Here is a 25,984-nt window from a genome sequence, read left to right as displayed (position 1 = left end):
TACATCACTGGCACAACAGCAGAAACTGACTAGACATATATTTTAAATATTAAGAAAAGTAGAGATTCTGGGTGGCTCAGTTGGTTGAGCATCAGTCAGACTCTTGGTTTTGGCTCAGGTCATGATCTCATGGTTCGTGAGTTCAAGCCCCGTGGTGGGCTCCACGCTGAAGGTGTGGGGCCGGCTTGGGATTCTCAGTCTCTCTCTGCCCCTTTCCCCCACTCTCTGAAAATAAATAAACTTTTTTTTTAAATTTTTTTTCAACGTTATTTATTTATTTTTGGGACAGAGAGAGAGCATGAACGGGGGAGGGGCAGAGAGAGAGGGAGACACAGAATCGGAAACAGGCTCCAGGCTCCGAGCCATCAGCCCAGAGCCTGACGCGGGGCTCGAACTCACGGACCGCGAGATCGTGACCTGGCTGAAGTCGGACGCTTAACCGACTGCGCCACCCAGGCGCCCCGAAAATAAATAAACTTTAAAAAAAGTCTTTGATTAGCAAATTCCCATGAGGAAATGAATACATTGTGCCTGGGTCCTGATGCTGAACACATGAGCTGCTGGTGACTGCTGGCGGATCCGAAAATGTTACCAAGTCGCCCTCACGGAAGCTGTGTTGCTCCCCTGAATACATGGTCAGCATCAACGATGACAACCATGGCCAATACCCCTCCTCCCTCTCAAAATGCAGACGCGCAGGCAGCCAGCTCTGCCTCTCCTGGGCTGATTTGTAGGGTCTGAGCTGGGCAGCTACTCCTGACCTTGTCCCTTCTGTGTTTTACCAGCCACATTTCCTGAAAACCCAACATTCCTGTTAAATTTTGAATTTCACTCCGTATATCTGTGCTCTAGATCCCTTTCAGTCTAGCACAGATCCCTCACAGTCTAGCACTGCTAACCAGGTGAGTTACGGCCTGCAGCACAAGCACTCACGTGATGGACCCACGATACTCTCTTGCTTCTGGGATTCTGTGGTTGTCTCAAGGAAATCAATCTAGGGAGGATCTAAGGAAAAGAGTTCATCAGACAAAGTGGTTGCCGCTGACCTGCCCTTGTAACACTCCCCTATCTGTAGCATGGGCAGATACAGGTGTTCTGTGCCTTAACTCAAGTACTGACCCCTAGGTGCCCGCCCATCGATAGCAGAAAGGACTTTTCCTGTAGTATGAGGAATGACAAGAGGCAAATAACCCAGGCTTCTCCTCTCTCTGATATGTTTGGTTAGGCCAACAATGTAATACAGGGGGTTTTGAGAGGTCAGAAGTACACCCAACCTTAGGTGAGGCCAAAGCCGGTGCCCAGCCATGGCCACACGCAGTGTTTCCCACATCAGCCCGTGTCCCTCACACCATGTCAGGCAACGTGTTCAGACGCAATTTCAGGTGGGACAGAGAATACAGAATATAGAGATTAAGCCTTGGTGGTGACAGTGGGCAGAATAATGGTCACCAAAAGGTATGTCCTAGTCCTAACCGCCCGGAGCCTGAGAATGTGACTTTAACTTGGAAATAGGGTCTTTTACGTGCAAGAAAGGGTCTTTTAAAGTCCAGGGTTTGGGGCGGGCCCTAAGTCTAATGATTGGTGTCCCTAGGAGACAGATGCAGGGAGAAGGTCACGTGAAGATCACGTGGAGACAGAGGCAGAGATGTGGGGGGCACAACGGCAAGCCGAGGAAGACCCGACGCCACCAGAAACTGGAAGAGGCGAGGAAGGATTCTCCCCTAGGGCCATCGGACGTAGCGCAGAATTGCCAACACCTTGGTTTCCGACGCATGCCCTCCGGGACAGTGAGAGGCCACCTTTGTGTTGTTTTGAGCCACTCACTTGCGGTCATTGGGTATGGCCGCTCCGGGGAGGCTAATGTAGAGGCCTTGGAGTTCATTCAGGTGTAGTATCATTCAAATTCCCGAGAGTCTTCCAGAAGAAACTGTGCGCTGCCCGTGACGACACTGCAGCAATGGCCTCCTGAAGACAGGAAGGGGCTTTCTCTGACTAAGCCCGAGAGACGGAAAGGAGAAACCCCCCGGGAGTGCTGGGGTTGGGGCTGGTGGCGGATCCTTCTTCTCTACTTCGGCATCTGTGCCACATACAGGCGGCTTTGCTACTTTGCTACGCTGCCCTGCCTGCACCCTCTAGTTCCTAAGTCCTGGGCCCAGAGGGCGACGGAATCAGCCGGTGACTTTGGAAAAGGGGACCGAGGGCCTGGGCAGGGGTTGCTAAGCCCCTCCCTTCCTCTTCTTGGGAGCAGCGCATCAGCAGAGTGGACAGATGCCCAGTCACCACGGAGACGCTGTGGTCTTCTGGTGCGTTCCTCTTAATTGCTCAAGCTTTGGGCCAAGAGACGGGGGCTGCTCCCCGGTTCCTTTGAACGCGCGCCCTTGCCATAGCTCTTATTTCTGGCTTTAGGCTGGCTGATGCTTATTATCCTACCGTCCTGTCCTACTTCGGTCTACACGTATTCATTCAGTCTATATGGATGCGCTTATAATTGTCGGCACGAAGCCACAGGAGCCGTGAGAGATGAAATTATATGAGGATGCGAGGCTGCCTTGCTCTTGGCCATCACGGACTCCGCCTCCTGGATCTCCTGGAGTCTCTCCGACTTAGGAAATGACCCTTCTCCGAGGCCCAGTGACTCGTGAGGGGTCAAAGATGGAGGGGGTTGGCGCTGGGAAGATGACCCATCTTGGTCACCTTGAACCAAATATTTCTTTAAAACCATGGTCTCTGGTTTACATAGCCAAGAGGAAGGCAGAGGAGGAGGCTGGCAGGAAGCAGCTAGGAAGGTACCACACAGGGGAGAGCCCCCCATCACACACACACACACACACACACACACACACAGACTGCCCTTGTCATGTCGCAGGCCAGACGTGGTGAAGAATCAGTTGATGCTGAATCTCCCACAAGACACCCACAGAGAAGGCCAGCAGAGAGCATCGCTAGCCTGCCTCCTGGTGCTGGGTTGACACCAATCCGCTTCCAATCGACCCGTTGCAAAGAAAACCGGATCATGTGCTTGTGCCTAAGGCTCCCTATCAGCAGGATTTCACGTCCAGAAGCATGTTACACGATGTGCATCTAGCGTTCTTAAAGCTGTTCTGTCTCTCCCAAAGACCCAGTCGCCACATCAACCTTTCCTCTCATTTTCTCCTGATCTCTCAACCTCTGCCCACTGCTCTCCTTGTCTCTCCTCCTGGATCCTTTCTTCTCTGGGTCGGTCCACATAATTTATTAGTAGAAATCCTTCGGCTTTTTTCCAAGCCCAAGAGCAGTCTCACAGCTAACCGAGCAGGGAAAGAATCACCCCATCCTTGAAGGCAGAGCGGGGAAAGCAATATTGCCGACCTGTATCATTTGCTTTTTTTCTTCTGTACTTGTCAAGAACAGTCTCCTTACCTTCCTGGCAGAGTCAAGGGAAGACATTCATGGCGCACGGCTCTCTTCCCGCATCACGAGGGCCATCGTTGGCAGAGTTACGGCTACTCCTGTGTCTCATCAACCCTCTGCGCCTCAGCGGTGGGGATGATTTCCTTCCCCGGTTTCCAGCACTAATGTAGAATTTTTTTATCCTATCCATTTAGTGGCTTCAGTGGGGGAAGGCATGGTTTGAGGAAAAAATTTGAGCTCAAATCATCTTCTTGGATCAGAAGTCTCTGCCTGACCTGAAATTTCATGTCAATATCAGTTTTTTATTTTAAATTTTCATTTCCATTTTCTTTATTTATACTTTGCAGAACACGGGACATTGTGTTCTCAATTTTCCCGGCTACACACATGAATTTAGGAATATTTGTTTCATGCAGTCTTTTGGTTTCTTTCTTGGTTTTCAAAAACAACAATAAAAATACACTGTTCCAGCACATATTTAATGAAATAGAATCTAGCAATTTCATGGGGAATGCTGAGTAAGTCCCACTCTTGCTTTGATGGTAAACCAGGGACCCAGGTTAGGGTTGAATGTCATACTTGCCTTGGTGGATTCGGGGGCTTCTGGGTGTCTTTCAGGCTGATGTTTTCAATGGAAAAGCAAGAGAACGGAGTTGAGAGAACATCCTTCAGGCCTGAGCCTCTGAACCATATGAGCGAATGATGAAGATAAAGGCAGAAGTCAAAAGTGGCTCAAGATAATTGCTTCTTGGTTTTGGTGTGTGTGTGTGTGTGTGTGTGTGTGTGTGTGTGTGTGTGTGTGTGTGAAAAAGACACAAAATTTGATATTTTCACTGTTTAGGGGAATTATAACATATTATATGCACATTAGAGAATATTTAAAAACTCCTTTCCCCATAAACAGACATATGGACAGATGGTGGATGGGCAGATAGCTGTTTTCACGCACACTATCAACTCCCATGGCTTCAAGGGTTAACCATATGCTGACAAGTGTCAAGCCTGAGTCTCCGGCCCAGGTTGTCCTCATTCTAGACCACAGGCATTTCCGGCTCAAACTCTTCCAAGTGAAGCCATTGTCTCTGTGCTGCCTCTTCCCACCCAATATGCTCCGTCTCTTATGTTCTCTGTGTTAGTGAATGACAACTGCCACTACCCAAGGCCAGTGTCAAAAACCGGGGCGCTCGCCTTGACTCGTCCCTTCGTGGTACCCTACCTTTGAAGTCATTCACCAAGCCTTATCAGCTCTAACAGCTCTCAAATACACCTGTTTCCTTCTGTCTCCACGACCACTTGGGCCAGGTTATGCCTACGTGAGCTCTTGCTTGGATCATTGAACATAACAGCCAGAGCCATCACTACTAAGATCCGATCTTCTCGTGCCATTTCTGTGCCAGATGTTATACTAAACAAGCCCCTGTGCTTAGGGTAAGTTCCAAAACCCCACAGCATGGCCTATGTGCCCTTCACAAACTCGCCCCCTGCCTACTCGTCTGTCTATTTAACTTGGGCCAATCCCCGATTTTCACTCTGGGCCCCACATGTATTAGTCTGCATAGGCTGGTGAATGCTGATGTAACAAATAAGTAAAAGGCGTCAGAGGTTCAACAGAAAAAGGTGCTTTCTTGTCCGTGTGAGATCGAGCGTAGGTCGGTTGACTCTCCAAGCCAGCCGTCCTGCGTGGACCAGCCACCCGGGATCTTTTCATTTGTGGTGCTGCCGTAACAACACACAGCATCTATGTTCACTGCCCAACTTCTCCTGTGGACAAAGCCACAGCAGCTTTCCACCGCCTCGACCAGGAAGAGATACACCGCAACTCCAGTCTCATTTCACCGGCCAGAGCGAGTCACGTGGCTCTGCAAGAAGGCTGGGAATCATAGCCTCCGAGAAGGAGGCGTAGGAGAAGGGATTCGGCCAACTGGCAGCCTTCCGTCCGCCACGCCAAACCTTTACAAAGCACGTGGCTGTTGAATTGGAACGTTCATCTTTGGGTCTTTGCACGTTTTCCTTTTTGTCTGGAATTCTTACTTCACACCCAAACCTTCTCATGAATAATTCCTGCCCAGAACTATTTTGGGGAGGAATGCATGGGAATGCCAGGCTAGAACCTCTTTCTCAGGATTATGAAAGCTGGAACAGTACTCTAGAAGCTGGCTTTTAGCTGGCATCCTTGAAGTGAGATATAAATTCTGTCCTTTTAAATTTGATTTTCAAATCAAATAGAAATGTTTATTTATACAGATTTTTCACATCTTCCTCTATGATGTAAAGAAGTTATGCTGGATCTGATGTGTTATCCAGCCCCTTTCACACCTGATACCACTGAGAACATACTGGGAAAGAGACAAGAGGTGAACAAGGACCCTTAAGCTAAGGATCCTTAGCTCCTTGCCACACGAGTGGCTCTGTTATTGGCTCACGTCATCACATCAGACAAGGGAGAGTCTCCTGGCAAGAGAGAAGTGACAGTATTACATCACTTACTCAAAGAAGTGCTGTCCCAATGACTTTGTGAAATTCTTTTTTGTTTAATTTTATGGTTCTATTAACACAAATACAACATGCACATAGACTGCCTGTTCATTTTCTTTGCTGCACAGCCTGGCATTGGGACTGGGGACTCTGATGGCCGGCGGGGCTCCTCTTTCCACAACGGCTTTGTGGTTCTTGGAGGGGACGTGAGCAATCTCTGAGGCGCAGTACGATTTGTTGCACATCAGCAGCTCTGCAGACTCCTTGATATTGTGGACCAGGAACTTCTGGAAGCCACCGGGCAGCACGTGCTTTGTATCCTTGTCGCTTCTGTATCCACTGTCGGGCAGCAAGACCGGGCCCTTCCGCACACCCCGTTGTCAATGCCTCGGGGTTCCCACTGGTTGTGCCTAATTTTGATACGGTGTCTGGCTGGTGCTGGATGAACTTCTTTTTAACGATCCTGGGCTTCGTCGGAGGTCTGGGGGTGGCCACGATGCCTAGCAGGAGATGGCTGTCACCTCCACAGGCAGCACCGAGGAAGAGAGTCCTTTGTCATATTCTATTGCTAGAAGTCACAGGTCCTGTCCACACTCGCAGGGAGGGGATTACACAATGGTGTGCATACCAGGAACAAGGATCATTGGGGGCCCCACTAGAATGTGCCTAGATACTCTACAATGTTCCCACAATTCCTAGTCTGAAGGTGCAGGCATATCACATGTGTGACCATGATGGGAGTGGTCACATAGGGTTTGTCCTAGAGCATGTGATGCATTGAGTCATTCTTTCCTAGATCTACACCCCTCACCCCAGCCATTTATATGGTTTAAAAATGTCTATTTGGAATAGTAGATTGTTTCTCATTGGAGGAGAAGCACAGAAGGAGAGTAGCTTTTTTTATTTCATTTTATCTTAATTTTTTAAAGTTTATTTATTTTAAGACAGAGAGAGTGAGAGAGAGAATCCCCAGCAGGCTCCGCACCGCCAGCACAGAACCTGACATGGGGCTCTATCTCCTAAACTCTGAGATCATGACCTGAGCTGAAATCGAGAGTCGGACGCTTAACCAACTGGACCACCCAGGCCCCCCTGTTTTTATTTTAAACCAGAAGATACTGTGCCTGCACTTAAACTTCAGTTCTCAGCTGAAATATCACCTCTCCTAAGAAATCTCTAACACCCCCATGGCTGAATTAATTGTCATCCTACCCAATTCTTTTATAGCTCCCTGTTCTGACACCTCTGGGAACACGTATCCCACCGTATCTCATTTGCTTCTTCGGGGAAGAGGCAATGTCTTATCACGCCATCGTGTTCTCAGGACCTAGCGCATGCCTGACACGAAGTAGGTCGTCGGCTAATATACACTGCATTTCACTGCATTGCACTGAAGTTTTCCTTAGGTTTGAGGCTGACCCATAGTGGATGGCGGGATCTGAAGGAAACTGGTTCCTCACCCTCATCCATAGAACGTTTTGGCCTGAGTCTTGGTAAAGAAGGGAGAAAAATGCCTAATTGGCTATCAACACCATCCCAAAGTTAAGTGTGTTTTGCAAAACAATGCTTTTTGTTGTTGTTGTTGAACTTATATGTGAAAAGAGACTTTCAAGTATTTCTCGGAGGCATTTCCAACCCAAATATTGCCAGGCCGGCAGAGCAAGGGGCACGTAGGAAGCCAACTAAACAGGCAAGTCTCATCTCGTGGGCCAGGTAAGTGACAGGGGATGTGGCACCAGGAAATAAAGATCTTGAGGACTTGGAAGAAAACTGTTACCACAATGTTAAACAATAGTGCGTACAGAGTTCTTTGCACTCTGTTTTTTGTTGTTGTTGTTGTTGTTGTTGTTGTTGTTGTTGTTGTTGTTGTTTTTGGGGCAAATTGATCAATGCTGGAATACGACGTTGGTCTCCAAGAGCTGCCAGAGGTGATGTTCGAGATGTGAATTTTTCAGAAGGCTGAGAGCAAAGAGGTAAAGGAATATATATTGCTTGGTTTTGTTTTCTTTTTCATAAGTTGAACCCTTTTGTGAGTGAATGTCTTTCTAAAACGTTACATGTACTTCCGTACGTCCGTAAACAGAAGCTAATGAACAAATGCATTTATAAATAATCTGGACTCGTGGACACAGGACGGTGCCACGACATAGTGATTTTCTCGAGCCTTCTGAGGGGGAACAACATGGTCCCTGACTATGGTGTCCTTTTCACTTCTTTTGTGCCTTTTACGGTTTTTCTGTAGTGACTTTGTTCGTATCTCTTTTCTTAGCAGGCTTTCTTTTCCTTTCAAATTTACAACTCTAAGTTACTCTTGAAAACTAGAACTATGTGCAGAGAAAGAGTCAATAGTCGAGCAAGACCTAAGTGTTTGCTCATAGGCGATATGCTTAAATCTGACGTCAGGTGGATGTTCAGAGGCCTTTTCTTTTCTGGCTGTGGTTAGACCCACAGAGACTGCTACAGCTGAGTTCTAGATGGGGAAGGTGTTGCTCTATTATACAAGCAGAGTATGAAGACAATCCTGGAGAGGACAGTGGAAGGACCTGTTGTCCACAATATAATGGACAAAGCTGGTGCTCAGAGAGGTGAAGCGATTTGCCTAGAACTCCCCAGTTTGTGGCCGATTCTGGGCCGCAGTAGTGGATTTCCTGATGATAGCTCCATGTTCCCCACTTGGCCTATGCCTCTAAGGAGAAGATAAGGGTTGTCAAGGGCGGAGTGAAATGGTTCAAAGGCACTAGCAAATCCATCCTTGCCTGGAAACCTGCGGTTTGCTCCCGTTCCACAGTGGAGTCTATCTGCACATACATGTATGTGTGTGGGTGCAGATTATCAGAGTATGAGATGCCCACAAAACCGGGTCAGGTCAGCACCTTCCTAGCCCTGGAGGCCACATGGGAACCGGCCTTAGTTTGGGGCACGGAGAAACCTGGTTTGCCGGCCCTGGGAAGGGCCCCAGCACTGTTCCTTTGTAACACTTTGGGGCACCCTAGCCCTCCTTATCACACCCCTAAAGATTCAAAACTTTCTAGAAAAAGTCTGTCCGACATCACCCACCTGACAGAGAGATCCTGACTGGCTCAGACCTCCAGAACCGCAGCAGTCCTCATTCCTAAGCTCCTGACTTGCAATCATGGATCCGGCTGTTCTAAGAAGTCATGAAATCATGGATCTGGCAGCCCGAGGCACTCCTTGGGGATCTCTGTGCAGGATGAGAGGAAAAACCAAGAATGAGGCTGTGCCAAGGCACACAGCGCCCCTCACCAAGTGGGACTGCCTCCTGTCCCCCTCCTCCCGAGGGTTTTTTGCTTATGAGGCAGAAAACTTGAACACATTTTGTAAAGCAAGTTTCTCTTCCAAAGAAGGACTCCACCCCGCCCCCCCCCCGGCCCCAGGCAGAAAACTACAGCCCGTAGGTGAGCATGTTCCCCACGTGGGGCTAAGGAGACCTGAGAAACTGCATAGAGCAGATGCTGTTGGTGCGGATGCCCCGTCAGACCCTCATCATTGGCAGGTGCGCCCATCCCTCAGTTTAAGAGAATGTGGCTGCCAAGGGCTCACACCTGACGGCTTCTCTGGAGAGCTGTCTGGTTTATGGGAGCTGCCTGGGGAGTTACAGCACCCCCCAACTCTAGGGGAGGCAAAGCCTGACTGCACATAGATGCCACAGCTCAGTCCTGTTGTCTTAAGACAAGGCACGTCTTGGGGCGCCCGGGTGGCTCAGTTGGTTGAGCGTCCGACTTCGGCTCAGGTCATGATCTCACGGTTTGTGGGTTCGAGCCCTGCGTCAGGCTCTGTGCTGACAGCTTGGAGCCTGGAGCCTACTTCGGATCCTGTGTCTCCCTCTCTCTCTGCCCCTCCCCCGCTTGTGCTCTGTGTCTCAAAAATAAATACACATTTAAAAAAAAAAAAAAAAAAAGAAGGCAAGGCACGTCTATGGTGGAGCTCCTGCTCTAGGGTGCCTGAAGTTCAGGCAAAGGTGAGACCGTACCTGGGGCACAGGCTTGCTCTCTGCTCTTACCTCTTCCCTGTCCTGTGCTCTACTCCCTTACAGTTTTTTAAATGTTTATTTTAATGTTTATGTTTGAGATGGGGGAGGGGCAGAGAGAGAGGGAGACACAGAATCTGAAGCAGGCTTCAGGCTCTGAGCTGACAGCACAGAGCCTGACACGGGTCTTGAACTTGTAAACCGTGAGATCATGACCTGGGCTGAAGTCGGATGCTTAACTACTGAGCCATCCAGGTGCCCCCCAGCTTTTTTTCTGTAAGAGCACCCCCTTAGCAGTCTTGCACCCCTAACACACCATGCTCACTTAGCACTCTTGGCCTCTTGTCTCCTGCTGGCTTTGGGTGACAGCATGTCCTTTGCACCTATTGTAGGCAACTGCAATTTCCATAGGATTTGTCCCCAGAAGCTCTTCCCTCCCAGCCTCCAACAGAGTCTTCTTAGGTGTGTTTCCTGAGCCCATCTCACAAGTCCTGTAGGCAGAGAGAGCAATTCTCTCTCAAGATTGATGCCCTGAAGTGATTTCCTCTCTCTCCCTCTCTCTCTCTCTCTCAGGACAAAATACACACATACTCCAACAGCGGCATCGCCAGGAGTAACCTCCCAAGTCCTCCCTGCACGCCTCGTATACAAATGCTGCATTGTTGTGCTGGTCCGGTTGGGGTCAGCAGGCCAAGCTGGGAGTAGGGGCAGGAATCCCCAAAACTCTCCCAGGGAAGAGGCAGATCCTGTCACTGGGAATGGAAACCAGGAACTCTGGAATATGGATCATCAGGTGAAAACGGAACTTGGTTTCTTAGACCTCTCAGGGTTGGTGACATTGCTCTTGGCCTTAGGTGGTGGGGGATGTCTTGGGGGAGGTGGGGTAGTCCAAGGCCTGAATCCCCAGAAATACATTGGGTGGGCATCTGTGCCCGATGGCCCAATCCAACAGATTGACTTTCTTGGGGGTTCATTCTCTTCTGTTCTTCCCACTCCCCATTCCTCCCCCACCTCTGTGCCTTGGGCGATGTCTTATTGAAATGTTTTGGCCAGATCTCAGGGGAGGGGAGAGTGGGTGGGCGACCGAGGGCAGGTTTGGGGTCTACACTTGGGCCGAGTGGTGAAGGAGAGTCCTAATGGGGGGTCAGGCAGGGAGTCTGGGGGCAGGACCTGCGAGGTCCAGCCAGCCCTCCCTGAATGGAGTGTACCTTCCATGGCTCTCTGTTATCCTAACGCACAGTGCCTGAGCCCCAAACAGGATGGATTGCTTGATCTGTTCCTCCGGATCAAGGAGGAACTTCTCCATCAGGGTCTCGGTGATGTTTTCTCTTCTTTTCACTCCCGACCAACTGTTTCTTGAGGGGCCGGCCTGATAGGAGATGTAACCCGGAGGGAGAGAAGCTCAGCCCTGGCCTCCACACCTGATGCAGGGCACTGCCTGGGGGGTGGCTCAGGAATCAAGAGTGCCTAAGGGAAAAGGAGACAGGAGTCCTGCGGAGCCATTAATTCCAGGAGAGGAGCGGCTCAAGGGTTCCCAGCACACCTTCAGCTCCAGAGACCTTCTCCGTGCCTTCCTGAACGGCAGGCACCGGGGGCTCAGCTCACCCCAGCTGCACGGGCATAATATCTCTTTGAATTCTCTATTTCATCTTGAATATTCATGTGATTTTTGCAACAGACTCCACGATACATCAGGGCTGGTTTTAGAATAGAACCATGGGACGTTCTAGCTGCTAAGAACATGAGGTTAAACCTGTCCACCGTGGTCTCATTTGTAAAATGGAATAAAAACCATACCTACCCCACAGGCCACGGGGATGACGGAGCTAACGCAAGTCAAGTGCCTGGTGCTCCATAAATGTTCTGAAATGTTATTCTCCTACTGATAGCCTGATAATGAGAAGTGCATACAGTGGGTCCTCATTATTTGCAGATTCCGCGTTTGCGAATTCACCTACCTGCTGAGATTTATTTGGGTCCATAAATCAGTGCTTGCAGCTCCTCTCGTGGTCATGTGGCAAAGGGGTGGAACCCGTGAATCGCCTGATCCATGGGACCGGGAGGCGTCCTGCTCTGCCTTCTTGTTTCATGGTCTGTTCAGTGCCACCTTCCGCATTTTTGTCTTCTTTGTTGGGGATTTCGCTGTTGAAAATGGCCCCCGAGAGCAATGCTGGAGCGCAGGCTCACTGCTAAGCACAGGCTGTGACACGCCCTGCAGAGAAAAATCCTCGTGTTACATGAGCCTCATTCAGGCAGGTGTTGTACCGCTGGTGGCCGTGGATTCAGTGTCGATGAATCAATAATACATGTTAAATAAAATGGTTTCAATGAGAACCACATATAAAATAAGGCTGTGCATTGGTTGGTTGATAGACGGGACCAGAAGCTGGCAGGAACCTAACTGTGTTTCAGGGGTTCAGCATTCGTTGTTCCCGTGGCTTTTTAAGAACAGAACTTTGTATGGCAAGTGACGAGAGCTGACGGTCCATAGGTGCGTTCTTTGTGGTTCAGCCCGGCCCTCCCTGCCGCCGACTGACTCTTCTTCCCCTGCTTCCTGCCCCTCTGCCCCCTTCACATTGAATGTCCTCTGCTCACTTTTCCACGAGATTCCAGCCCTTTCACATGGGGTGGACTGTCAGGAGAGCCAAAGGAGTCACTCGTCTAAGGAAGGTAAGGAGGGGAAGCAAGGCAGGCAGGGGGTCCACTTCTCTTGGTAAAGTTCTAACACTATATGCAACGTACCCCCTACAGACAGGCAGGCAGCAGCTTTGGGGATGGACAACAGAGGGACTTCAGAGGGAAGAGGTTACCAGCCCCAAACTTGGCTTCGCAACTCACTGTGTGCAACTTATTAATCTCCGGGGCCTCAGCTTCCCCACTGTGAAATGGGAATAACGAACCTAACCAACGCCATGGGGCCCGTGGTGGAGACCAGACGCACAGGAGGAGCTGGGCGCAGTGGCCGGCACACACGGGGCACCCGGGGACATGATGCGGGTGACGGTACTTAGGCGGGGGCATCAGGCCGACTTTGCAAGCAATTCCCCAGCCGCTGGCTTTCTACCGCCGAGGTTAGGCCAAAGCCGGGGACAAACGGTTCGTCTTAATCCCACAAGGAAAGTCACCCCAGTCCCCGGTCCTGACACCCCACCCCTACCCCTCGTCCGGGGGCCTGGCACCCCATTACTTGGGCAGCGGCGGAGCTCTGTGCCCGAGCCCGGCTCCCACGAGGCGGCGGCCGGTACCTGGCGCGCAGGCGCCCCTACCCGGGCGCTCGCGGACCCCGCAGCCGGACGTCCGTGGGTGGGGTGAGCGAGCTCCGGGCCGCGGCACGGGGTCGGTCCCGAGGTCGGGACGTGTGGGCCGCCCGGGCCGGGGAGGCTCGCGGCGGCGGGTGGGGGGCGACGGCGGCCCTCCTCCCGGCTCCGGCCGAGGCGGGGCGCCCCGGACTTGGCTCGCGAGGCCGCGGCCGCCTCTCCCCAGCGCGCCTGCCGCCGGCGGCGGCGGCGGCGGCGTCGGCAATCCCGGCTCTTGGCACCACGCCTGGCGGCCGGCCCAGGGCGAGGAGTGGCTTCCAGGAAGCGGGCGGAGGAGCGTTCCAGCCGCGTCTCGCCGTCGCCGAGGCCCCGCGCGCTCCGAGCGGCCCGCGCCCGGCCCCCTCACGCGCTGCCCCCGCGCCCCGGCGCCCCCCGGCTCGCGCGCAGGGCTGTGGCCGGCCGGCCGGCCGGGCGCGCCGTGCACTTGCCGGGCGGTGCAGGTGGCGGCGCGCGCCCTCCGCCGCTGGGCCCCGGGCCAGCGCCGCGCTGCGCGCCCGGAGGGGGCGGGAGAGGCGGGGCGGCCCCCGTCCCGGCCCCATTTAACTGCGCGGCGGCGGCGGCGGCGCCGCGGGCTGGAGGCCGGCGTCGGGGAACGTCCTGGTCCCGGGCTCCGCACGAGGTGCCGCGGCCCGCCTCTCCGCCGCGCGCGCCGCCCGCGCCGCACGTCCCAGAAGCTTCTACGGCGCCAGGTGGGAGTCGCGAGCTCCGCGCGGGGGTCGAGGGGAGGCTGTCCCCGGGGGGCGGGCAGGGACACCCGGGGCAGTGGCCCCCGGGCAAGGTTGGAGGGGTTACCTCGCGGGTCCCGGGGCGGGGGGGGGGGGGCGGCCCGGAGACCTCGGGCCGGCACGCTCCGTGGGGTCCTGGAGGACCCGGACAGGGACGTTCGGGGCTGCCGGCGGGCGGGGATGGGGGCGCTCCTGAGGGCGGGGGCCCCTGTCCGCGAAGGCCGGTGGGGGGGGGGGGTCCTCGTGTTGGGGCTTCCCCGGCGGAAAACGGGCTGACAGCAGCCAGTGGCCTTGAGCGTCGGCGGGTCGCGAGCGCCTGGAGCGCGGGGTAGCGGGCTGGGGCGGCGCGGACGCGCGGGCGCGGGAGGAGCCTCCGCCGGGCGGCGGGCTCCGGCGGGGTGTGCGGCGGGGCGGCCGGTGCGAGCCGGCGAGGGGGGCGCGCGGTTCCCCGGGCCCGGCACTGGCCGCCTCCCTTCGGCCCAGAGTCGCCGCCTCAGGTCGGAAACAGCAGCACATTTGCGGATCGCATTAGGCCAGGCCCTTAATGCTTTCTCCAGATGGAGAGAAGCCACCGACCCGCCCCCGGACACCGGCTCCGCCAAGGCGCCCGCGAGGCGAAGTGAGAGGCGAGGCGAGTGTGACCTCGGCTTTTCCAGTCTCGGCTCGTACTGATTTCCCTGTAAATCGTCAGGGGGACTCTGCAGGCCCCCTCCCACCCCCCTCGCTGCCCTCCTGGGCTCGGGGGGCCTCTGCCCGTTTGCCCTCACCTACTTTTGGCAGAGTGTGCCCGCGGGCGCTGAGGCCGTGCGCTCTGAACCTCCCTGAACTCAGCTCTGAGACCTCTCTGGCTGCAGGTCTGGGGCTTGGACGGTGGCATCTCCTGGGAGAAAAGCCTCAAACTGTTCGAGAACAGTCACCATCGTGCTGTGTGACCTTAGGCAGGTCCCTTCCCCTCGCTGGGCTGCCTTAGTTGGCCTCAGATTCATTTTTGCCTGAAGTCGAAGAAGCTGGCAGGTGCCCTAATCCTTGGCTCCATGCTGGCTTCCTGAGTCAGAAGCCAATCGCCACACCCTGCTGTTGACACATGAGCTGGAAAGTGGCTGGTGCAGAGATGTCTCAGCTTCTGGAGGACTGGCCGTGTGGGTTGCACTTGGGAGGCAGGTCCAACTGCCCTCCTGACCTTGATGTGGACGCCTCTTAAAGATAGCCCTCCATGGCCTGTACCTTGAAATAGGCACCCCATCCTGAATCTACACAAACCTTTTCGAGACATTGTTGGCGGGGCGGGGGGGGGGGGGTGGTTCAGGGACCCTCCCTCTGATGGGTCTCTTAAGTCATGGGTGCCGCCACTGGGGACAGAGCTGGTTGGAAACCAAATTTTTGCTCTCTTGTAGGCTCAAGAGAGACTCCCAGGAGACCGGACCCGATGGCTTCGTGGGAGAGTTCCTGGTGGCCGCTGACCTGGATGGTCGTCATGCACTCTGCCTTCCTACAGGTACTGTGCAGGGGAAGAAGGGTGGCAAGCTTCCCTCTGCTTGCTCACAAGCACTGTTCTAGATCACCTAAGATGTGGTATGAGCAGTGTTCATCCTATCCCAGAGAGAGTCTCATTTTCTCCCTTACCCCCGGCAAATGGCATTCTGGTTGACCTAGCTGTAAGAATGATCCAAATCTCTTGGGTCCTCGCGGAGCCCTGAGAAGGGCTCTGAGACCGCTTGGGTGCCATGTACCAGCAATGACTTGGGGGGCTGTCGTGGACCCTGTCTTTTCAGTCTAGAATGGCTGTCTGCATGTGCCCAGTGGAGGCTGGGCTGCTAAAGGCCAGGGCACAACGAAGGGGCCGAGCCCACTTTCTGACCTTTGCTCAGCCACGAAGTAAGTGTTCTGAGTTTACTTGTGTCAACACACATCACACTATTTTGCGGTTCTTTCTTAGGCTCCTGTCTCTCCCACTAGCCTGGGAGGGCCCAGCTCACCCCTTGCGTCCTCATTTGCCCACAGGGCAGACTGAAGTAAAGGTAGCATTGCCGGAGAGACAGGAGGGAGTGGCGGAGACAGTGACAAAGTGGATGGCTCATCCCCCATCTAGTGAGAACAGCCGCTGCCCCATTCCAGCGGAGCCAGGTGGGAACACAGGCCCAGAATTGCCGTATCTTCTACTTTTTAAAAGAGGGCTGGATCGTTCAGACTTCCTAGGAAACCTCCCAGGTTTTAAAGCCATGAAAGCCAGACACCTATGTTTGCATCCTGGATTTCGCCTAGCAGTTTGGAGCCCATGGTCTAAAGGTGCAGACCGAGTCTTAGTGTGATGTCCCCAGGGCCACTGTTAGCCCCGTACAGCACCTCATGTGGGTTGGAACAAGGCAGTCCCTCTCTTCAGGTGTAACTTCTTGGGCATATGGCTCAGGGGCCTGTGTACCCTCCGGGTCTAGCAAAGGGCCTGGCCCTTTAGGAGGGCTTTAATGTTTTTTCAACGAGGTTGCACACTTGAATAAAGAGACACACTGTGGGACAGATTGATCAGGCTGAGTCTCAGTTCACTTTCTCGGACACGGTGTTTCTGAAGCCTCTTTTAGCCCCAGTGCCTCTCGATTGCGGTGGCTCGTGGAAGCTGGCTGTCAAGGTACGGTTTCTCCCCCGTGATCCCCGTGTCATGGATGCTGTTCCGTAATCACATTCTAATAGATACGTTTCGTTAGCACAAAAATATATATATATTTTAAATTTTTTTAACGTTTATTTATTTTTGAGACAGAGAGAGACAGAGCATGAACGGGGGAGGGGCAGAGAGAGAGGGAGACACAGAATCGGAAACAGGCTCCAGGCTCTGAGCAGTCAGAACAGAGCCCGACACGGGGCTCAAACTCACAGACCGTGAGATCATGACCTGAGCCGAAGTTGGACGCTTAACCGACTGAGCCACCCAGGCGCCCCAGCACAAAAATATTTTTAGGGTGATTTTAGGGTTCCTCTAGTCAGTGAGGTGTAGGGTGGTGGCGAATGGCAGAGACTCACTTTTCGGTCCGGTCAGCAGATCTGAAACAGGCTGTGAGAGCTTCGCATATTTCTTCCTGGGCAAATGGGGCTGAGGCTTCAAGGCACAGCGTTTCGTTTTGTCTTCTCGCACCCTATAAAAAATTTAAATGTGCTCTGAGGCAGTCTGCTGACCTTTGGCCAAGGGCAGCGTTTGCCCAGCTTGAATCGCTCAGTGACCTCTTTTGGATTTTTCCGTATCTATGTGCCTCTGGCAGTGCTGTTTCCACGTATGGGGCGGCGGGTGCGGGAGGTCGTGGAAGGAGGGCTCAGACTACAGCGCCCTCCACTCAGTCCACCGCTCGAATCCCGGCTGCACTACCTCCTGACCCGTCCACCCAGACTTCTCCGCATCTGTTTCCACATCTGTAGAGAGGGGTGTCTACCTCAGAGAACCATTTGGAGGAGTTAATCCGCTGCAAGTGGAGAGAAGGAGCAGACAAAACAAAAACAGTGTCTGGCGTGTAATAAGTGTGCAATAAACGGGAGCTCTCTGCGGGGGCTGTTGCCTGGGAGCACCGGGGTTTAAGGGGTGCCTGCAGTTCCCGCTGTGGTACTGTAGGGGGCAGTCAGGAGGCGTCAGCCGGAGAGAGAAGGTGCTGTACAGGCGGGAAGGAGGTGGGGCCGACCTTCTCAGGGGAGTCTCCCGGCAGGTGTGAGTGGGATTAGCCAGGGCAGTCTCGCTATGTGGGCGGTGGGAGAATGTTCTAGGGTAGGGTAGGTCAGTCCTGAGAATCTACTTGTGGGTTGGACACTTGGCTGTCTGCCTAAGGTCAGCCTGGGTTTGATTCAAAGCTGCCCCTCTGGGATATCTTGAGAGTTTGGTTCGTGTTTGGGAGGCCTTGAGTGTTCCTCAATCTCTCCCCTTTTTTTGTTTTGTTTTTGTTTTTGTTTTCTTTTTGAGAGCGAGAGATTGAGAGCGAGGGAAGGACTGGGGGAGAGGGAGAGAGAATCTTAAGCAGGGCCGCGACCCGGAGCTCCATCTCACCTGGGTGAGATCAAGACCTGAGCAGAAATCAAGAGTCGGACACTTAAAGACTCAAGACTGAGCCGCCCGGGCGCCCCTCCCCTTGCCTTGTCAGTGTGGCCGCTAGGTGGCTGGTAGGGAATTAAAAGATGCGAAGCCGAGCCACAAGGAGCAGGGGTGTGCCAACTCGTTTAATAAAAACTAGATTTCCTTTATTAAATCAGCAAAAACTTAACCTCTTATATTCACTGACCGCAAGCAGTTGTGACAGATCGCAGAGCAAACGCATGAGGTCGGCCGCCTTGTGTTTTTCTGACTTGTTCTTGAGTGTTTCTGGAGCAGCTTCCTGTTTCCCTCGCCCTTCTGGGTCAGGGGCCCCAGCCGCGTCCTGTCGCCCCAGGTCCTCTCCTTGGGGACCCCGGTCTTCCCTGAGAAGTCAGCTGCCACCGCTCCAGTGCTCCCCTGCAGCCGCCTGCTTTGGGAAGGTCTTACACCCACTCAGGGGGTATAAACACGCTGCCAGTCGCCGGCTCCAGCCATGCTTTGGCCCATCCCCCCCATGTCCATTCCTTAGTGACGTCTTGGGCAGATTTACTTTCATTTTTTTTTTTCCATTTAAAAAAAGTCCAGTCCAATTTCAAATTTGGATTCCCCACTTTGGTTTCAGTGTCACCTCCCTTCTGTCTCGTGTAGGCTCCACACGTGGCTCTCCAGGCACGTGACGTGACGTCCTGCCGTGGTCTTTCTCGTCTCACCTCAGCCAGTGGTGAGGACGGGTTCGGGGATACTTCTGCTGGGTCCAGCCTTCCTGGCACTGGAAATAAGGAGGGGGGACGGGGAGAAGAGCAGACAGCTTTCTGTGTAACTGGACACCTCTCTCTGGTAGTTGCCACTGCCTGTTGGGCTCTCGGCGACTCTCGTGTCCTCGGGTGGCTGGTGTGAGTTCTTCAGGGGGCTCGGCAGGGCCTTCCTTTCCTGGAGCAGGAGGCCCAGCATGCCCATTGCTGCTGAGTTCTTCTTGCCTAGCGGGCAGCTTCGTGGGGTGGGGTCCAGGCATGCAAGGCGTTGTGAACCCAGCTCCCTAGCAGAACACACGGACTCACCCCATCACCATCTCGTCCACCTGCAACAGACGTCGCATTATGTGTCAGCCACACTCCAGTTAAAGAGAGACACCCCAGCTCCCTTTGTCGTTGCCCGCTTGATCCGTAGGGAACGCACGCTTCCTTGCCGTGCAGACGGTGGAGGCATCGGATTCTCCACGCCGCCTCCTCTCTCTGTCCTGCCAGCCGCCTTCGGTTCTCCACTTCTTGCTCGGGGAGGCCCAGGGACGTATCAGCAGAGCCAGTCTGAGCGGATGCACGTCTGGGGAGTGGAAGGCCAGTCTCGCCTTGCAGCACCGCCCCCCCTGCCCCGCCGTGCGTTCTCTGTGAATGATCTTTTTCTTCAGTGAATCTCAGTCGGGCTTAGAGAGTAGGGAGGTGATGCAGGACTGGCCTTGCCCCTCCCTGCGAGCTCTGCGGCAGGTGTGTGCCTAATGTTAGCCCCTCTCTTTAGAATGTGAGGTCCTTACCTCCCCTTTTGTCACCACTTTGGCCCTTAAGACCAATGTCTTAAGGTCTTAAGGTCACTGGGAAAGGTCCCATTGAATGTCTTGACTCCAAAATTAGACACTGAGCTCTAGTTAGTGCGAGTCGTGGTGGCGGTTCTGGTCCCAGCGATTTGGGTTTCAGTGGTCCTGGTCTGAAGTTTTAAGGGTTGTTCTTTCAGGTGGTTCTTGGCAGTTCTGGTCTCACTGATCCCCTCCGGTGTTATTTCTGGTCTTTGATCCTTCCTTCTGGTTGCATCAGTTCTGGAATCGAGAGGAGTTGTGGTCTCAGAGACTCTGGATATTTTGGTGGTTCGGGTCTCAACAGCAGTTTTGTCTGGGTGGCCGTCACCTTGGTGGAGGCCTCGGCGTCTGTGGTTCTCATCTCGGTGTTGGCTCTGGCCATGGTGGTGGCTCTTCCCTTCTCTCACCACAGACATTACATCATAATAATTAGACCGTTTGGCCTTCACCCCGTCCCTGTTGCATCAGAAGGCAGAATCCAAGCACAGGTGCAGAAATCCCCCTTCTCCTCAGAACCTGTCCCCTGACCCGGGAGAGGAGGGCGGCAGACTCAGCCGAGGTGACAGGTGTGTGGATGTGCTCTTGATTGACTTGGGTCCTGCGTGGGCAGTGGTTGTAGAGCCACGCACACCTACGCTCACCCTTCACAGTGGCTTCTTACGGCACCACGGAACCCCCGGTAGAACCATTTTCCATCTCTCTTACTCTCACCTGCCTGGTCCCCCACCTTCAGGACTTCCCGGCCAAGTTCTGGGGCACTTTTCCGGCCACTCCCCATCTAGAGAAGAGGTCTAAGAGAATGACAGTGATGAGTCCATTGAGCTCCTTGCCATAGCTTGACATCCTGTGTCGAGCGGCACTGACCGCTAGCGGGTAAGTTATGTGCATAAAAATTTAAGTTGTAGAAACATAGCAGAGGTAGTTAATGAAAGGAAAATCAAAGTAAAAAATCTGCCTTACCCCTACCATCCAGACAACTATCGATGTTTTCATGTGTGATCTTCCAGGCTTTGTCTATGCACAGATGTCATATAAATACACGTGTTATGTTTTGATTAGTGGGATCATGCTAAACACACTGTTAGACATCATTGTTTTCAGTCAGTATATCATGAATATTTCTCCCTGTCGGTACGTGTATGTCTGCGCTTCCATTTGCAATGGCGGTGTTCATTGCACTTATGGATATACCGTAATAATTTGTTTACACACGTTGTTTCTTTGTTGGACCTTTGGATTGTTTCCAAGATGGTTCGGTCGCCTGTGTTTGCCATCAGCTACCTGTAATGGACATCTTACGCTCACGTCTTTGCTTACTTATTTGAATATTCCTTAGAATAATTTTTCCGTAGTTGAATGTGCTTTGCTACACATTTGGTACACCTTGTGGCGCTTTTTCTCTTCATCCTGTTTTATTCTGGGTGGAGTTCTTCCAGCACTCTGGGTTTTGTGTCACACGTGCATTCCCTGAGTGACGTCCCCCTCCACAGTGATTTGGGATGCAGATTCCAAGCTGCGCTGATTGACACGACAGATCCCGAGCAGAAGGACTTAAGCTTGTCCTGGAGGCAGAGTCCGCCTTCTTCCCAAGCTGCCCCCAAGGCCTGCACCTGCAGGATGGAGTCATTGGGTAGATCCCGTGAGAATCCAGTGGAAGAATGAAGGGGAGCCCTCTCCTCATTTGTCATTGTGACGCCGGATGCCTTTCTCGTTGTCTCCGTGTCCTTCCCGTCTCTGGCTCTTTTTGCAAGCTGCTCAGTTCCGGAGTTCTGCACATTGTCTCTTGTGTCTTCATACGCTCTCCCCAGGCATCTTCCGTCAGTCACTCCTCTGCTTTTCTCGCCAGAGCCTCCTGCCTGGGGCTTATCACCAGGGGACCCAGATCTCAGAGAGATTCAGGCTTTCAAAAGTTCTCTTCAAGTAAGATTCTGCATACAATCGAAAGATAAAAGCGTATCTTCTATTTTACATTAACTTCTAAATGTCAGCATTGGAAATGAAACACAAGTTTGGTGAGTCTCTTTTGGCTTTTCTTTTCTTTTCTTTTCCTTTCCTTTCCTTTCCTTTCCTTTAGTTCCTTTTCCTGTCTTTTCTTTTCTTTTTTCTTTTTCTTTTCTTCCTTTCCTTTCCTTTCCTTTCCTTTCCTTTCCTTTCCTTTCCTTTCCTTTCCTTTCCTTTCCTTTCCTTCAGTTCCTTTTCCTGTCTTTTCTTTTCTTTTTTCTTTTTCTTTTCTTCCTTTCCTTTCCTTTCCTTTCCTTTCCTTTCCTTTCGTTCCTTTTCCTTTCTTTTCTGTTTTCTTTTCTTTCCTTTTTTCCCTTTTTTTCTAAACTCAAACACTTCTCCAAAATGGAAGAGGCGCAACATCTCGGACAGGCTTCTGACTGCCTCTTCCATGAACTGCACATCGATATCCATGAGCTACTAGTCAGCTCCCTAGGATATTCCCTGGGGGCCTTAAACATGATACGTCTAAAGGGAAGTCCTCAGTGCCCTTCCCCCGCTGCCCCACCAACTCTGTCTCAGTGCTTAGATTCTCCATCATTTGGTCATTTGAGCCAGAATCCTGGGATCACCGTAGATGTGTTCTTTGTGTTCTTTGCTGCCCTGCCCTGTACCCATTCTGCCACCAATTTCCATTTGTTCCATCTCAAAAATGCCTCTTAAATCAGTTTCCACCCCTCTGCTTCCATTGATACCATATGTTTGAAGAGTAGGGTACGTGGTGGCACCAGGTATAAACAAAGGCAGTTTGTGGTCATACCGGACAGGACCTTGCCGAGCAAGTTGAATAAGTCATTGATAAAGAGGGCTTTTTTTGGCGGGCAGCATGGAGTCCTGTGGGTGTTCAGGAGGTGATGGGAGGCACCATTAAGATTCCCTCGGACCACTGGTGATGCACATGAGCAGAGGGTACTCGTGAGGCAGCTGGCACCAGTCCAGGTTGGTAATGAGTCCTTCAACTCAGTTCACGAGAGTGTGTGGGTGGGAGTTAGCCATGGACAAGAGGGTGAGTATGGAAACATTTTAGAACCTGATGAGATAGATCCTGACAAGTGATCGTGTGGGATAGAGAGGGGCGGGGGAAGAATTGGAGATTTCTTCAGGTTTTGAACAAGTTTTAGGGGCACATGAAAATGAAAACTTACCCTGATCTTGTGAAATGGTTGGTGATGGCTGAAGGAATAGTTTCAGGGCAAGATGTCGATTGCAGAAGGTGAGGCACTGAATAAAGGACATGTGTGATGCTCTTTGAGAGGGAAGTAGGATCTGAGCAGAGTGAGCATTTCAGTATATATGTACTCCTCAGGGAAGCATCTAGGAGAAAAGAAGGGATTAAAGATACAAGAGGAAAAAACCAATTTTATGTAATTGTTTCATAACAGAAAAGTGGGCAGCGTTCCCCCACTACGTTGCTAATGGATCTGAAAGCACCAAAGCTGACATCTTATGGAAACCACATTGCAAGGTTTATGATTGTGATTGCTCTCAGTTTATTTGTACAAAGATGCTAATTTCCATAAATAGCATGGAAGCATAAAGCAATTTCCTCTCCAAGTATTTTATGCAATTACTTTCTGGAATTTGTCAGCACTGAACAGCTCCAGCCAATGTATGCTATAAATTATTGTGGTCAAATACTCAGAAATGCATTTGTTCTCCAAGCCTTCGCTTATAAATATAATAGCCTTTTATTTTGAAAATACTTTTTAAAAAGGAAGAATACCTATTTTATTCATAAGAACTCATATATGGTATTAAAGGACTTTAAATTCTCTTCACTCTTTTGAAATTTCCATTGTATTTTTCCTGATTTAAAAATATAAAACATGTTTATTAGAAAAAATATGGAGAACACAGGGAAAGACAAAAATGCTAAAAAGAACCATTAATTCTACCAATTATTAGGATTTTGTGGTATATATGTATTGCTAATATTCTTCCTGGAATATTAACATGTGTAAGCATCTTTTAAAAAATGATTACACTGTATTTTGGTTATAACTTTTTAAATATTTAACAGTGTGAGGAATATTTCCATATGTCCTCAAATATTTTTCCTATAGTAGTATTTAATGTCTTCATAATACTGCATCATTTAGATGTCCTATATTTTATTAACTAATTCTTTACTGCTGAACCTTCAGGTTGATCAGCTTTTTGTTATTACAAATAATGCTGCTACAAAAACTCAAGCAGAACCATCCTTGCTCACATTTGTGATTATTTTCTTTGAATACATTTCTGGAAAAATGTATTCGTTGAGACATAATTTGGGGGTCAAAAGCTATGTGCAGTTTTAAGACCTTAAATTTATATGATCAAATTGTCTTTTCACAAAGCTTCTATCAATGTGTGTTCTTACTTTGCAAAAGTTAGCAATATCAGACTTAATTAAGGAAATCTTAGTAATGAGAGATTCTCAAAAATACTTTTGGGCTTTCCTTATTACTGGTTTCGTGTAAGGTTTCCTTAAGACGTTAGAAATAGTATAACAGATTTTATCTTCATATTTTTGCCTATATTTTTCTACTGAGAATTTCTTGTTAATTTGTAAGTGTTCTTTATATATAAAGTATATTAACCTCCTGTCTTTCACATGTTGCAAGTAATTTTCCCATTTTGTCATTAATTTTTATCTTTATATTTTGGATACACTGACATAATTTTCAAGTCGTATACTTTGCCTCTGCATCATGCTTGGAAATAACTGAGAGAAAATGTATGCACATCTGTCTTCTTCTAGTCTTTTTTTAAACATTAACATTTTAATTTTGGAATATATTTAGTTAATTAATCTGTCAGTGTCTTCCTGTGCTAATACCATATTTTTTAACAAACTATTTTACTATAGCTTTATGGTGTGTTCAGTATCTATTAAGTCAAGACCTATCTTCATTATTATAGTTTTGACTAATCCAGAGGTCTTTCAAAGGATTTGGTCAAGTTCCAAACAAAAAAATTCTGCTGTTTTAAATGAGATTTGGTGTAATGGGGGAGTAACAAGGATTTTTTTCCCTCAAAACTACACAAAACAGACACACAACAAAAAGAACAAAGTTTATCTTCAGTGTAACAAGGAAATGGAACTGGCCTCTCAACACAAACCGTGAAGCATTTTTTTTTCTGAGTTCTGTGGATTCTAGACCTGAGTGAGAGAGGATCCTGGAGGCTGACATGTGTCTCCTTGGACTGTGAGCAGGACAGAGATTTCCCCAAGGGTGACTGTCACAAATTGTGCCTATCTAATAAACTCTTGGTAAGGACAGTGGCATTGGGAGCCTTGATGGGGCTCAAAAAAGTGGGTATTGTCCCCAAAGAGGCCTTACTTGACATCAAAAATGGCAAGTGACCCAGAGTTGAAGGGGAAAATTCTTGACACACATATTTTTTTTTGGTCTAGATGTTTAAGGTGACCTTCTGCCCAGGGAGTCTGCTGAAGGGGAAAGGGAAAGGGGATGAGGTAGGGGGAGGGAGCCGCACTTCCCAGAACAAAAGGCTGTGGATTAGGGGCTCCTCCTAGACCTCACGGACCTTCCAGTGGTGACAGTAAAAGGAAGATACTGTTCTCAAGAAAAGGAGAGAGCTTAATTAGAGGATGAGCCAGACAGCAAAACAGAATTGAAGCACTGGATGGCTCATCCCTTACGTCCTCCCCTCCCTCCTCCCTGTGCTGCTCTTCAGCGGCGCTGACTCTGCGAGGAAACAGGAACGCAGTGGGTTAAGCAGCTGGGGATGTGCCAGATCAACAGGCGTTCTACCCAGTGGAATACGAACGAACGAATACGTGATAATAGAAGACTGATGAAAGAAGATCCAACATACGTATAGTTAATATATCTTGAAAAGAAGAAAAAAATCAACGAGTTAAAACGTTTCTCACTTTTTCCCCGAGGTCTTTGTAAATATCGACTCCGGGCCTTTTGGCGTTGGATATTACTGAAGAGAACTGTGTGGCCAATCTGATTTTTTCCCCTTGTATGTGCCTTGGTTTGTCTGCCATGATAGCTATGTGATTTCTTCTCTGTTCTGAAGTCCTGTATTTTCATCTGGACATTATGTATATAATTTTTATGTAAATAGTTTTTTTTTAATCTTTATAAGTGTGTGTTGTGTGTGCAGGAAAGGCTTTTTACTGTGATCTTCAAATTTGTAATGGTTTGGGGCACCTGGGTGGCTCATTCAGTTAAGCATCCGACTTTGGCTCAGGTCATGATCTCATGGTTCCTTTGGCGTCGGACCCTGCACTGACAGCTCAGAGCCTGGAGTCTGCTTTGGATTCTTTATCTTTCTCTCTCCCTCTCCTCCTCCTTTGCGCGCGCTCTCTCTCTCTCTCTCTCTCTCAAAAACAAATAAACTTAAAAAAAGACAAATTTGTAATGTTTTTATTTTTTATTTTCACCATTCTTTTTCTAAGCTCACTTTTTCCACGATCTTAAATGTTTTCTTTAAACTTTAATATTTCCACTGAGCTTTTTA

General features: G+C 50.6%; 1 protein-coding gene and 1 long non-coding RNA gene across 3 annotated transcripts in view; one reads left to right on the top strand and one right to left on the bottom strand.

Annotated features, from left to right (window-relative positions):
- Positions 1 to 408: 408 nt before the first annotated feature.
- On the bottom strand, positions 409 to 13,706 carry LOC105260609. Of its 2 annotated transcripts, none has more exons than XR_002742759.2 (4): positions 13,099 to 13,706; positions 11,812 to 12,065; positions 8,923 to 9,067; positions 409 to 8,551 (listed from the first exon to the last, which is right to left on the bottom strand). It is a non-coding gene; the product is annotated as an uncharacterized LOC105260609 (long non-coding RNA). The 2 variants fall into 2 exon arrangements; XR_006598788.1 differs by having other exon boundaries at positions 409 to 7,824; positions 13,099 to 13,702.
- ADAMTSL3 (ADAMTS like 3) overlaps positions 13,168 to 25,984 on the top strand; it is a 351,370-nt gene continuing 338,553 nt past the window's right edge. Inside the window, exons 1-2 of the mRNA XM_023254830.2 lie at positions 13,168 to 13,859; positions 15,290 to 15,390. Coding sequence (XP_023110598.2) covers positions 15,322 to 15,390 — 69 coding nt within the window. The 5' untranslated portion in view covers positions 13,168 to 13,859; positions 15,290 to 15,321. The remainder of the gene's footprint in view (positions 13,860 to 15,289; positions 15,391 to 25,984) is intronic.

Source organism: Felis catus, chromosome B3, assembly GCF_018350175.1.
Source record: "Felis catus isolate Fca126 chromosome B3, F.catus_Fca126_mat1.0, whole genome shotgun sequence".
Lineage (NCBI taxonomy): Eukaryota > Metazoa > Chordata > Mammalia > Carnivora > Felidae > Felis > Felis catus.
Note: the sequence above shows the minus strand (reverse complement) of the source record. Positions and strands in the feature narration are given on the sequence as shown.